At 43.4% G+C, this 13393-nt stretch overlaps 2 protein-coding genes across 9 annotated transcripts in view; one reads left to right on the top strand and one right to left on the bottom strand.

Moving 5' to 3' along the window:
* The window catches only part of USP3 (ubiquitin specific peptidase 3), a 105107-nt gene extending 95224 nt beyond the window's left edge, over positions 1-9883 (bottom strand). The window contains exon 1 of one of the 8 annotated variants that reach the window (XM_027569215.1): positions 9557-9883. Coding sequence is in view for 4 of the 8 variants with exons in the window: in XM_027569213.1 (XP_027425014.1) it covers positions 9557-9647 (91 nt within the window). In the remaining 4 variants the exon portion in view is untranslated. Of the gene's footprint in view, positions 1-8974; positions 9251-9452; positions 9519-9556 lie in introns of those variants that run through there. The other 7 variants (XM_027569213.1, XM_027569211.1, XM_027569214.1 and 4 more) reach the window with 7 other exon arrangements.
* Positions 9646-12306, top strand: LOC113908712 (translation initiation factor IF-2-like). The gene is made up of 2 exons (XM_027569043.2): positions 9646-9655; positions 9702-12306. Exons 1-2 carry the CDS (start codon positions 9646-9648, stop codon positions 10379-10381), a joined length of 690 nt encoding a protein of 229 aa, XP_027424844.1. The 3' UTR covers positions 10382-12306.
* The last annotated feature ends 1087 nt before the right edge of the window (positions 12307-13393 follow it).

Below are 13393 nucleotides of genomic sequence, written 5' to 3'. Positions count from 1 at the left end.
AGTAAAGCACAAAGCAGTGGGGGTGGAGAATACCACACTTGTATTTACTGGTGTGCTGGGAAACTTTATTCACCTAAAGTCAATGTGACTATTTATGAAGAAATGGAAAGAAAAAATATAAATTGCGCACATACTTATCTCTGCTTAACAGGCTAGATACCGAATATTACAGAAAAGAGGAACCTGTAAACTCCAATAGCTGTTCTAATTATTTAACAAAAACCAAGACCTGGAATATCTTTTTTTTTACAACCAGTAGACACAAATATTTAAAATCTGACCCACATTTCCCCCAAAATATCTATTAATTGTTCAAAGAAAAAACCCCACAAAAGCCTAAAAATGTTTTAAAATGAGGCTCCAAAAAGACTACACATAAAGAAAGCACTTAAAATAACTGAAATGAAACTGATGTAGTACATAAAGTTCTCAGAATTAAATTCTCATGTCATGAATGTTGAGGTCTGGCAGCTACTGCACACACATAAGGTGAAGCTTGAGTCCTTAGTTGGTACAGAGCAATTTCTCCAATGTTAATGCATCTCAAAATTAACATTCAAAATAATTCAGGTGGAAGCTAGAGTTAATCTTGATTAAATCAAAGGACATTTTACTGTGTGGCACTAAAATGAAAAATCCTCAATCAATAACCTAAGTACTAGTCCCAGAGACTCTAAGTTTTAAATAGTTCTTTTTAGGGGCGCCTGGGTGGCTCAGTTGGTTGGGCGACTGCCTTCAGCTCAGGTCATGATCCTGGAGTCCCGGAATCGAGTCCCGCATCAGGCTCCCCGCTCAGCGGGGGGTCTGCTTCTCCCTCTGGCCCTCTTCCCTCTCGTGGTCTCTGTCTCTCATTCTCTCTCTCTCAAATAAATAAATCTTAAAAAAAAAACAAAAAAATAAATAGTTCTTTTTAATAAAAAAATGTTATATGAGAGCATTTCTCTGACATGTTATCTATCAATTTTCCCAGGAAAACATTCTCTAGCAAAAATTGTTTCCTTGAAACAGCAGTATGATCTTCAAAAACTTTTATCAAAATATTATCATCCCAATATTGTGCAACAAATGTTCAAAACAAAGGAATGGACAATAATCTACTATTTAAAAAAGAAAATCTGAGCATGGTCAGTAAGGACAAAGGTTTAAAGAAGCTAAAACGGTAAGTGTAGTATCTTACAATCAGTTAAATTAAACCTGCAGGGGAGGGGAAGAATGAAGTGGGGGAGATCGGAGGGGGAGATGAACCATGAGGGACGATGGACTCTGAGAAACAAACTGAGGGTTCTAGAGGGGAGGCGGGTGGGGGAATGGGTAAGCCTGGTGACGGGTATTAAAGAGGGCACGCTCTGCATGGAGCACTGGGTTTATGCACAAACAATGAATCATGGAACACTACATCAAAAACTAATGATGTACTGTATGGTGATTAACATAACAATAAAAAATTTAAAGGAAAAAAATTAAACCTGCAGGAATATGACAGTTAATCACCAGCCTGCTCTTCCTGGTGATGAGATAGTACAAGAACAGTCTAAAAAATTAAGAGTTTTCAGGGTGGGTCAAGGATAAACGGGCAAGCAGATTTCTACAGGGCTGTCTTAAACCTAACTACAACAACAACAAAAAATATCAGGACTGAATGTCTACTCAAAATGGAAAATAGCCCACTGAAAGAGCTATTTAATCCTAAAGCAGAATACAAAGTCTTCAGATAAAATCCAGTTGGTTATATCTTTTCAAACACACGAGCTGTTCATCATAAAAATAAACTCTCAGAGCGCCTGGGTGGCTCAGTCAGTTGAGCACCCACTCTTGGTTTCCACTCAGGTCCTGATCTCAGGGTCATGAGATGGAGCCCTGAGAGGGGGTCCCCACTCAGCGCAACACAAAGTCTGTTTAAGACTCTCTCTCCCTCTGTCCCTCCCGCTCCAAGCTTGCTTGAGTGCATGTGCGCTCTCTCAAAATAAATAAATAAATCGTTTAAAATAAATAAATTCTCAATTCTCACCTAGCATTCAGTAATCATGAAGCACTTAGCTCACAAACATTAAGACAACTATAAACTTCATTTTTTAATGTCCAAGTTTAATTTCAACAATAGTTTTCAAAATCTGAAATTGCCTTTCTAAGCTCATCTGCATTTTATACATCTGTAACCAGCACACATACATACTTGTCAGTACTTAAGAGAGGGAAATCTGTTTTAAGCTTTGTAGTCTAAAGACTATAATTAACTTTTATAAGAAATACAACTGGAAAATCTTAGAATATAACTAAATGGAATCAACAAAGTACACTGGGCTAAAAGCAAAGATTCAAATAACCTTTGAGCTACCAGAAGCAAAAGCAAAATTCCGTATCTTAAGATTTCCCTCCCTCCTCCATCCCACAACACCTCCAAGAAGACTCTCCTCTCCTAGAAACAAAATTAAAAAATGAGAAGGGGAAACTTCAAGAACAGAAGCACATTTAAAAAATAACCAAAAGCTAACTGCATTGAGAAAGCTGGTTTATTATATCTGAACTCAAGTAATATGAATTTCAGCCAACAAAAAAATTAGATCTGAACTATAATGAAGTTAAATTCAAAAACAGCAGTTTTCTTCCAACTGTATTACCAATCTTGTTCCAACTTGCCTGCACTTTAATCAATAAATAGGGAGAGGAATGACTAATTAAACACAGAATTTTTAAATAAATTATTTTCAAAATGTGGAATTTAAAACGTATTTCATGTCAAAAATCTTCAAAGGAATTATTTCAAGCATGTTTCCAAACACTTTAAATCCTTTAAATTATTAAGCACTAAGTTACTGGATGACAAAATAAAGACCCTGCTTTTTAAAAGGCAAGCTAAAAGTATGGTTTGAATGGTATTTGAATCTAAGCTTTGGGCTATCTCTAATACCCCCAAGCATCTTAAGCAACTCTTAATCTTTGTCTCAGTTTCACAATCCATAAAACAGGAAAAACTACAAGGATGGGCAGTTAATTAAATTAGTCAGGATTAAACGCTAGCAAGCTTCTTTGAAGTTACTTTATGTTGTTCTCCATTCCCCTCCTACTCAGTAAAACTAATAGATGAGAAAACATCTGGAATTACTATAGATACTAACATCTGCAGACTCACAGCAGTTAAAAAATGATCTCTACATACAAGTTTCTAAGCCAAAGATCATTCAAAACCCCAAAAGATTCCAGGATACAATGGCAATGACCAAGTTTTAGGTAAATCTCCTTTCAATCTAAAAGATACCTACCCTTACCTACATTCTCAAATCAGACTTATGAATCGCAGAGCATCCTGAAAGGTCTTGGCACAAAAAAATTCTAGGTAAGATGAACAAGCTGTTACTGATATTAATGCTAGTCTCAACATTCTAAACTGTCAATCAAGTAAGCTTCATGACAAATACACCCCCCAAAAAGTACTAGCCCCTGCTGAGAATCTAAGTACTTCCTTCTAAGCCATCTGTCCAGGAAAGCTCTATTAAAACACCCAGAATGCAGTTCTCTCACGTCTAAAGGAGCTGTGAATAAACATGAAACACTAAAATACATTAAACTGTATACATTTTCCACTTCGAGCACTGATAAACTACCTACCCAACTCTCTTCCGAGGCCTAGGTTGAACACAAAACCCATCGGTAGGTTGGTGGGAAACTGCACTAATCAAAGGGAAACAATATTTTTTTTTCAAAGAAGGAAAAATATACAAAATAGCTCAAGAAAGAGAAAAAAGCTCCAAAAGAAAGAAAAACAAAGTTAGGGGGAAATGTACATATAAATTACTCCCTGATGGAAGAGGGACTCAATTAAATTTTAAAACAGGAATTTAAATTACTCGCTGAGCTACAAACTAAATTACTCACTATTCTGCTTACTGAGCTACAAATACTATAAAACGTATTTCTAAATCTAGTTTCAACAATCCAGAAATGAATCTATTAAATTCCAGTAAAGAAGGAAATTGCATAAATTAAAATGAGGAAAAAATAGGATGTTATAAAAGCTAATCCTGTAAAAGCAAGTAATGATGAGAAGGAATTATTTTGAGAATAAATTAATAACAGGAAACCGAAACAAAGAGTTCACATTCTCCCAACCCCATCCTTTCTTCTGCTTTGGACATGAAGGATATTCTTTGTATACTACTAAGAATACCATTTAAAAAATAACATCTGATCAATGTGTCAAAACTTCACAACAGCAATGCCTAGACTACAGCCTCTTCAAACAAACACATGGAGCACATTCTAGACTCTAGATCTTTCACATCTACTACCAATTATTTAGAGACTTTACTGAGGCTGGTTTAAGGTTCTGGGGGCCGGGGCGGGGGCAGGTAGCACTGCCAGAAAAACTAGAAAAACAATTACATTTGACCTAAGCTTACAAATATTACCAACACCTAAATAAGCAGTCTGGGAGAGCATGGGCATCATTTCTGTGTTTGTGAGTTATCCTGGTTGGATAACATTGGGACTTAGATATGATTCCCGCTGGGACAGCCTTAATGTTTATTAGCTTCTAACTAGTGTCGTAAGCGCAATGCCAGAAATTGGAGATCTCAGTTCTTTTGTTCATGGCTTTTTATTCACCGTACCTAATAAGCTTCCTAATAAATCTTTGCCAGACTTAAAAACAAAACAAAACAAACAAAAAAACAAATATTACCAACAAAGTTTAAGTTCTTCAGAGAAGTATATAAAATTCAAATGTTAACCTTCAGAATTAATGTGAAAAAGTATCACCTGTCCACTGATTTTAACTGCCCCAACCACGTATACACTAAAATGTCCACCTGCCCATCTATAAACACAGAATGTCAAAAGAATTCAATTCCATTGCGGTAACATTGCAGAAGGCCACTTGCTCATAATCCAAAATTTACCTTACAGAGGAAAATACTGGGAGTAAGGACTGGTGAAAGCATTCTAGGGGGAAGTTCACTTTGTGTTTATTTTCAACATGAAGTTTAAGACCATTCCAGCCATGATCTAAATGAAAGAAAGTTCATTCATTCATTATCAAGTATTTACTGAGTGTCTTGTTACATGCTAAGCACCTAATAAACACCTGAAACGGTGCTACCAAGAAGCAGTAAATGCATTGACCTAAGGATGAACAAATGACTGATCCTATCTAGAAAATGTAATCTACTGGACATACAAGAGTCTTCTTTAGATGGAGGGTTGTGAGAGAAATATGACACAAAATAACCCATCACTAGATCAAGGTAATTTCCACCTTTATCACAAGCTTTACTACGAATTACAAATTTATTTCCACTGGCAAGGATCAATAATCAGCACCCCAGCTTACTAAATGGATCGTCAAAAAAAAAAGGTGGGGTTCTAATATCCACCCCAAACTGCAGAACATTTACTTCATTTATATTTACTTCACCTGGGTAGAATAATGTGAGGGCAACTGTTTACTGGAAAATTAAAGAGGCATTCTCAGCTCTTTGAAGAATTAATCAGGGAAAGTTCTCATGCCTATACTATTAAAATATCTCCAATTTAACTGGCTATTCTATTTCACCCAAACCCCTGACGTCCAAATGCTTATCCTTTGGCTTTCTTTAGTTATTAAAACAGTGGTGTTTAGGGCATCATTTTAAACAATTTGTTTTTTCTCCTCTATTTTACCACGGGTTCAGTCCTTTTACCCACAAAAATAAGAAATGCCCAAGTCTCCAGCTTCTGAAAATAACATCTGGTGTGTGCACATAACAAAGATCTTGAGAGAATGTCCTAGTTTTTATTTAAAAATTTTTCACTTAAAATGAGAATGCCTTTAGCAAAGATTAGACATAAATGTTTTTACCTTATTAGGAAATTGCTATTTTCAACATTTACCTTAAACCACAACATGGATTTATCTTCTAACCTGTTAGCTTCCTGTCTCTCACCAGCTAGATTAGACTGTAACTTTTTTGAGAGGGCGGGATGACTGGACCCCAACAGAACTGGACCTGTTCCCAGCAAATGTATTTCAAAAACTCTGTAAGTCTCCACAAAGACATACATGTTGCTAGCCTTCAGGATTTCTCTAATTTTTTAAAGCTGTTTTGATTAGAGCAGTTGTCCTTCACTGTTACTATAGATGTATACTAGTAGATTCTCAAAGTGTGGTTTCCAAAACCCTGTCAGGGGTATGTGTAGTCAAACCATTTTCATGAATAATATTAAGATGTTACTTTTATTGTTTACCCTCATTCTCTCACAAGCACGCAGTGGAGTTTTCCAGAGGCTACATGATGTGTGATATCTCAAGAGACTGAATGCAGAAGCAGATATGAAAATGCAGCTGTCTTCTGTTAAGCTAGACAAAAGAGTTGCAGAAATGTAAAATAATGCCACTCTCCTCCTTAAATTTTTGTTTTGAAAAGTACAGTTGTTTTCTATAAACCATTATCTCTATTAACGGGTAACGGATTACTGTTATTTGTAAATGATTTAATAAAATATATTTAAAATTTTTAATTCTAGTACAGCAAATATCAATAGATACAAGCCATACACAGGCTGAGTTCTCAATAATTTTTAAGTATAAAGGGATCCTGAGAACAAAAAGTTTGAGAACCACTGCAATACACAATTACATAACCTAATACACAGCGCCTTCCACAGATAAGAAGCTCAAGTCAATGCTGAAGTATAATTACTTCTTACACCCCCTAATCTTGTTGAGTAATGTATCTCCTTGCAAAGCATAATTCGGCATAAAGCCAGTCTGTCCTAGGCCCTATTTAAGGGGCTTTAGATATTTAAGTATGTGGGGTCCTATTTATAAAGATGTTCTGGCCTGTAATACCACCTATTACTTCCATAGTGTACAGGAGTTTCCCAACATTTTCACAAAAAATTACTTTGTTCATTCTAGCAGCAACCTGTGAAATAAACGTGAAGTATTACCCTTTTTTACAGATGATATAATGAAACTGATGCTCAAAAGCAAAAGAACTACTTGTCCAAGGATGTATTGCTAGCTAGGAGAGCCTAGGATGTTGGCCTTTTGCAATTTGCTTGGCTGTCTTAAGGCTGTTTCACTGTGGTGTAATTGCAGGCTCCTAAAGAAAACAAGGCAAGGGCATTACTTTATTGTCCCAGTGCCAAAACAGGGATTTTTTTTTTCTCCTTAATAAGAACGTAATCAGACTCAATACCCGCTCACAGCATTATTTAACACACTGGCTACCCTTTTGGTCCACTACTCAAAAAAAAAAGGAAAGAAAAGAAATTCAAGAGTGTTAGGGAATAAATAACAATACATATTACTCCAAGATGATGGATTAGTTAAGGATTCACAAATTTACTAATCATTTAATCACTGAAACAGGCAGGCAAGAACAAGATCAAGCTCAATACAATAAGACATTCTATCAGTGAAAGGATGCCAAGAGGTTAAAACGGGAGGCCCAGATGAAATGGGTTCAATTCACAAAATATGGACGGAAGAAAAAAAAACACATAAAGTTGTAAAACTAGCTTTATTGGTTCTACAAATCCAAGCACGTGACTAGCCACCCTAGTAAAGCAATGTCAGAGACAAGCTTTGTCATAAGATGCATCAAGACGCCATCCTTCTCCTGGGAGAGAAATGACACCATCCTTACAGCTAGACATACTGGTTTGTTCTTGCTATCAGCACAAGTCTCTTAGTTATGCTCCATTTTACCTTAAGTTCCTCAAGAGAGGAAACCTCAATTTTCTGCACTCTTTTCCACAGTCAAGTGGACTCCCTGACTGACAAAGGCAAGACTGACTCACAACAGGATATCTGCCACTTGCATAAACTCTTTTCCTTTTGTAGATGCTTGTGCCCAGTGAGGCCATCTTTAAATCTGATGTGAGTTCACCTAGAAAAAGCCAGAAGTCTGCTGTCCACTTAGGGTCCCTTAGCATCATTCCTCATGATATACACGTTTCTTAGTGTTTACTTTGGTCTTTTTTATTTTCAAATCTCTTGGGGAAAAAAATTAGAAGTTACAGTTTTAGCACCACAGCAATAGCTACAATTACAGCTAATGCACCCCCAATCAATTTGTAAAGCAATTTGATACACCTTATGTTTTTCCATACTCAACATTCACTGTGGAAGATAAGTTCTTAGGTGAGAGCTAATTTGTACAAGTTCCTGTACTCTCCTAAGAAATCTGCAATACTGCACTGTAAAACCAATTAACCAGTTAATCTTTAAAGGCTTCATGCAGAAAAAGATCATTTGACTTTACAAAGTCATGCAAAGCATCAAACCTCTGAGAGCTCCAAGAAACTGCAGTTATTTCTATTCCTTACCCTAGAGTACTTTTTTTCTTTGTGGCGTTGCCTATGTTTTTCTCCAAGGACATATTCACCATTTAAGAAATAACCTGTCAAAAGTGTTCAGGCATTCTCCAAACTATCTTCCCAGCTCCAAATCACAATGAAAAATGTCACACACCTAAATTGTTCCATTGCTTTTTTTCCTTTATTTCTTCAAATGAACTTAAGATTTTTGAAATGCACAATTCAAATTTTACACTACACCCCAAGCTACCATTGATCATATCAAAGCTAATAAACAAAGACGCTAGCGGCGGCACCCGGGCCCTACCAGGAAGTAATCAAAAGCAGTGTGGCTGGTGCGATCCTAAGTCGCTGGAGCAGACAATAAGAGGGCACTGGGGCTTCCAAAGAGCCCGGCAGAAGGAGTTAAGATGCTGAAGTAACGCAAAAGCATTACATAAACCTAATACCTGTTTTACAGCACATGAACTTGGGAATCCTAACCCAATTTCAGACAACCCAGAAGATCTGAACGGCAACTCGAGCCGCCCCTCCAAACCAGCGGCTGGCTCAGTCTCCTGAGCTTTTTAGCCTGTAGCCTGTTTTCAAACTTCACCCTCCCTGGCTGATGAAAGACTCCGACCTCCGCCGCCCGAGTTCCGAATTCCGAGAGCCTCTCGGGGCTGAGGATTCCCACCTGGCGTGGATCGAGTTGCCCGAGCCTGCCGGGAAGCGAAGGGAAACGAAAGGAAGCGGGGCCGAGGAAGCGGCGAAGGGCCCCAGCGCGCCCCGCAGCCCAGACAAAGCTAAGCCGGGAGAGCGGCGCTTTTCTCGTGCGCTGGAGGAGGGACGCAACCCGGGCCCCACCACACGTGCGGCCGCATCGTGGGGGGCCGGACACCAGCCCCCACAGCCCCGGACCCCGCAACACGGGTGAGCACAGCCCCCCAGCAGGGCGGGGCGGGGGGCGAGCTGCCGGCCAGGCTCCCCGCCCGCCGCTGCCCCCACGCGCTCGTGGCCCCCGTGGGCTCCCGCCCCTCTCGGGCCTCTCCTCAGCCGGCCGGGCCGTCGGGCCGCGGGAAACAAAGGAGCCGCCGCCGCTCCACCCGCCGCGCCCGCCAGAGCCCGCCTCACCGCGGACCCCTCCCCAGCCGCCGGGCCTGGCTCGCCCTCACCCTTTTCCGGGTCCGCGCGCCGGCCGCCCGCGGCCCCTAGACGGCAGGCCCGGCGAGGCCGGGGCCTCGGGTGCGCGGCAGGGCCGCCCCGGGGCCGCACTCACCGCTGCAACACCAGGACGACGGGGAGCCGTTGGGGAACTTGGCTGAGTCCGGAGCGATGCAGACGCTAGAGCTGAGGTGCGGACACTCCATGGCCACGAGTAGGGCGGCGAGGAAGACCGAGGCTCGGGGACCTGGAGACGTGAGGGCGGAGGGGCTCCGAAGGCTCCGTCTGGGGTCGCTCCTCGCCGGGCGCTCGGCCGACGGCGGCTGCGTCCCGAGCCCTTGCGTCAAAGAAAGCAAAGGCTTCCGGGCGCCGGGTTTTCCCACCCGCCGTCTCCAGAAGCCCCGCTCCGAAGAACGTGGAATTCCGGGATCCGGGTTCTACCGCCACTCCGAGGCTGAAGGCTTCCGTCTTCCCAGGCCGGCCCTGCCCCGCCCCCATACCAGGCCCCGCCCCCATACCAGGCCCCGCCCCCGCCCACTCCCGCCGGGTGGGGTCCCGGAGCGCGCGGGCGGGTGGCCCTGAGATTCAGGCTGCGTTCGCGAGTGACTTCCCAACTCTGCCGCACGGGGCGGCCACGGCTTCTCCCCACCCCTCCGCACCGGTAAGGGTGGGTTGCCAAGCCCCGGCACGCCGGGCAGGTCCGCTGCGTTTACCGCGGAGGAACGAGTGCTCTCAGAGAAGACTGATCCTGCGCGTGGTGTGGTGGTCTGACGACACTGTGGTAGAAAATCTAGCCACTCAGGAAAGTGTGAAGAAGCAAATAAAAACCACTCGGGCAGACAGGCACTATAGGTCCCATTTTACACACGGAAACACAAGCTCAGAGAGATTAAGTTCCTGGCTCTCGGTGGCCCAGCCGGCTGCGTCGGTCCCAGAGTAGTCCCGATTTAGTGTTACGGTCCCTGCGACAGGTGCGATACTGACCCAGTTCTAGGTCCTGAACACGTGGCCTTTAGCCAGCCACCTGGGTACTGTGTGGCTGGGCCCGCGGGGGCGCCCACGAACCTGGGATCAGATCTTGTCACTGTGACCCCATCCGCGTTACCTGGAGCACGTGGTTGGACTCTGAGACCTCACTCACCAGTGGAGGTTCAAGTGAGATAGATGGAACCTGGGTTTGCTGAGCGCGAGGTCCCAATTACCAGGTGATAAAAAGGGAAGGGATCTAACATATGTTAAACACCCACTACCGTCTTCTAGACAGGCACTTTACACACAATATCTCATTTAAACCTTGCACCACTCTGCTGGCTGCTGTTACCGTGCTCTTTTTGGCCTGAGGGAAACTGAGTTTGTAATTGGTTAATCCGTGCGGGACTGGATCCCCCGCTCTTTGACCTCTTTATGGAAAAGGGGACAGGGCAAGCCTCAAGGAGCAGCTTGGTCGGGCATTACCCCCCGAGCTAGCCTTCGATCTCTCTGGGGAATGGCCTTGAGGACGTCCGGGGCTATTACAAATATTGCCTCCAAGATGGGGCTTCTTGTAAAACCCGGCGAGGGAGCTGGAGGGCCAGGAGGCGAGCAGGGGGAGGGGGGAGGCTGATGTGGCAATCCTGCGGGCAGGGCGAAAGGGGGAAGGAAGGTCAGGAAATGATTAACCGGGCCGGGCCGGGTAGTGGTTAGAGCAGGGCACCTCCCCGCCGCGCGGTCCTGGAGGAGCCCAGGGACGCCCTCCGGGTCACTTCTCACTGCCCCCTTCCCCCCACCCCCCCCCCCCACACACACCCTCCGCCGCGACTCGTTTTCTTCCGCACGCTCCTCTGCTGCTTGAAGTTCAGTCACCTGGGGCATCTCTGCCCACCCTTTCCCCCGGTAATATTTTGGAATTAAAGCTCTTCTGTCGCTTTCCAAGTTTTATTTGATTGCTTTTAGAGCAAGCCCGGGTATGGAGATTTTAGGACAGTGAGGAGTTGTGGAAAGTGCAGCTGCTCAAATCTTAGTTCTGTTGCCTGCTTGATGGCCAACTTTGGCAAGTGTCTCTAGTCCTCCCAAGCTTTTTCTCTCTCTCTCTTTTTAATCTGTAAAACTGGAAAAATAATACTTATCTCACAAGGAAGATGTGAGAATTCATGAGAATTGCCACTACTTAGTAGATAGCCAATAACTTATAAAGTTTTTTTTAATAGCCGGTGAGGGCATAATACCCTAGGAAGGGAGTGGATAAACAATAAATCGGACCTTTGCTCAATCTGACCTTCCAGCCCTCTCCGCTTTTCCTTCCAAGGCCTGGGTAGACCAACCTCCAGTTCTCTCTAGACAACTACCCCCCATTTAGTATCCATACCCTCTCATTTAGCCATTGAGCATGCGGTGTGACCCATGTCGTCTTCCATAAACAGCATGTAATGCTTCTTTTTCCACTCTCCGAAAGACTCAGTTTCCTTATCCTCTAGACCTCAGCTTAAACATCACTTCCTCAGGGAGGCCTTTCCTGACCCCACTCCACCCCCAGGTTACCTCCAGATATGTGATGCCCTTGTTTGCCCTCACACTCTGCCTTTTAAAAACACTCTTCATGCATGTAATTATTTGTTTAATGTCTCTCTCCCCCCTTGGAGGTCCATACGGGTAGCAAACAAGTCTGTATGGTTTCCTGCTGTATTCCTGACATAAGGTGTGGAACATGTAGGATGTCCAATAAATAAGTGTTCAGTAATGAATGGTCGATTAGCAATGTCTACCTTGGGCAGGAGCATAGGAAGTGGCTGAGTATATGTCAGGTATTTGCTTCTCCCCCTCAACCCCCAGGTAATCTCTAAATTTCCTTTTGGCTCTGAGTGTATCATTTTAACGGCATTAGGAATGTGAAAGCCCCTAAGGTGTAAACTGCTTGAAAGAAAGAGAGAGAGAGAGAGAGAGAGAGAAAGAAAGAAAGAAGGAAGGAAGGAAGGAAAGAAGGGAGGAAGGAAGGGAGGAAGGAAGGGAGGAAGGAAAGAAAGAAAGAAAGAGAAAGAAAGAAAGAAAGAAGGAAAGAAAGAAAGGAGAAGAAGAAGAAAGAGAAGATTTTCATTAGCCTCTTCTCCTCCCAACCAGAATTAAAAACTCCTCCAGAGCAGGGGCCCTAATTTAGTCATCACTGACTGCTAAAGTCCCCAGAGGGTGAACTATGACTTTCAAACAGTCCAGAGAAACTGGCAAAATCAGAAAGGCCCTCCTGGGGCTTTCACTAGATTTCCCTAAAACTAGAGACAGAACTTCCCTGTGTCTCTGAAAGTTTTCATTTGAAAAAAACAAAAAACAAAAAGCTTTCGCGGTGAGTAAATGTGTCAAACTCGGGGAAGACCATGGGGCACACTGGGAAATCCGCTTTCTCAGTCCCTAATCTCGTCGGCTACATACAACAACAACGTTTGTTTTTTTGTTCTTGGCGCACATCCCTTTGGCGCTGAGGAGCTCTGATACACTTAGAGCCCTAGTGGTAACCAGCCAGCCTCCGGCTCAGGCCCTAGGGACCGCGGCTGCGGGGATTCCCCTACCAGCTGGCTCCCACCCACCCCCCGCCGCGAGGCCCAGGCGGGGGATGGGGGCGCTCCTGCCGGAAGAGGCGGGTGTGTTTTCCAAACTTTGCACCTTTCAGAGGAGAGGAATACACGATTTCGATCGTGCTATCAAATGTTTCTCTTCTAAAAAAAAAAATATATATATATATATATATATATATATATAAAGGAGGGGGGGTTGCTGAGAGGGGACGTCACACGTTGCCACGGGAACAACGATCAGGAAAGGTCTCAAGGTTTCTGTGACCTTCCCCTAGCCTTACACTTGAGACTTGCCGCGGAATCGGGGGTCCCGCCCTAAAGCAAGGATTACAAACTGACCAGGCCCTGGGGAAGACTTAGCTTTGATTATCCCCACGCAGGAAAGGCTTATTGGAAGCACCCAGAGAGCT

Source organism: Zalophus californianus, chromosome 6 (genome assembly GCF_009762305.2).
Source record: "Zalophus californianus isolate mZalCal1 chromosome 6, mZalCal1.pri.v2, whole genome shotgun sequence".
In the NCBI taxonomy this organism is placed as follows: Eukaryota; Metazoa; Chordata; class Mammalia; order Carnivora; family Otariidae; genus Zalophus; species Zalophus californianus.
Note: the sequence above shows the minus strand (reverse complement) of the source record. Positions and strands in the feature narration are given on the sequence as shown.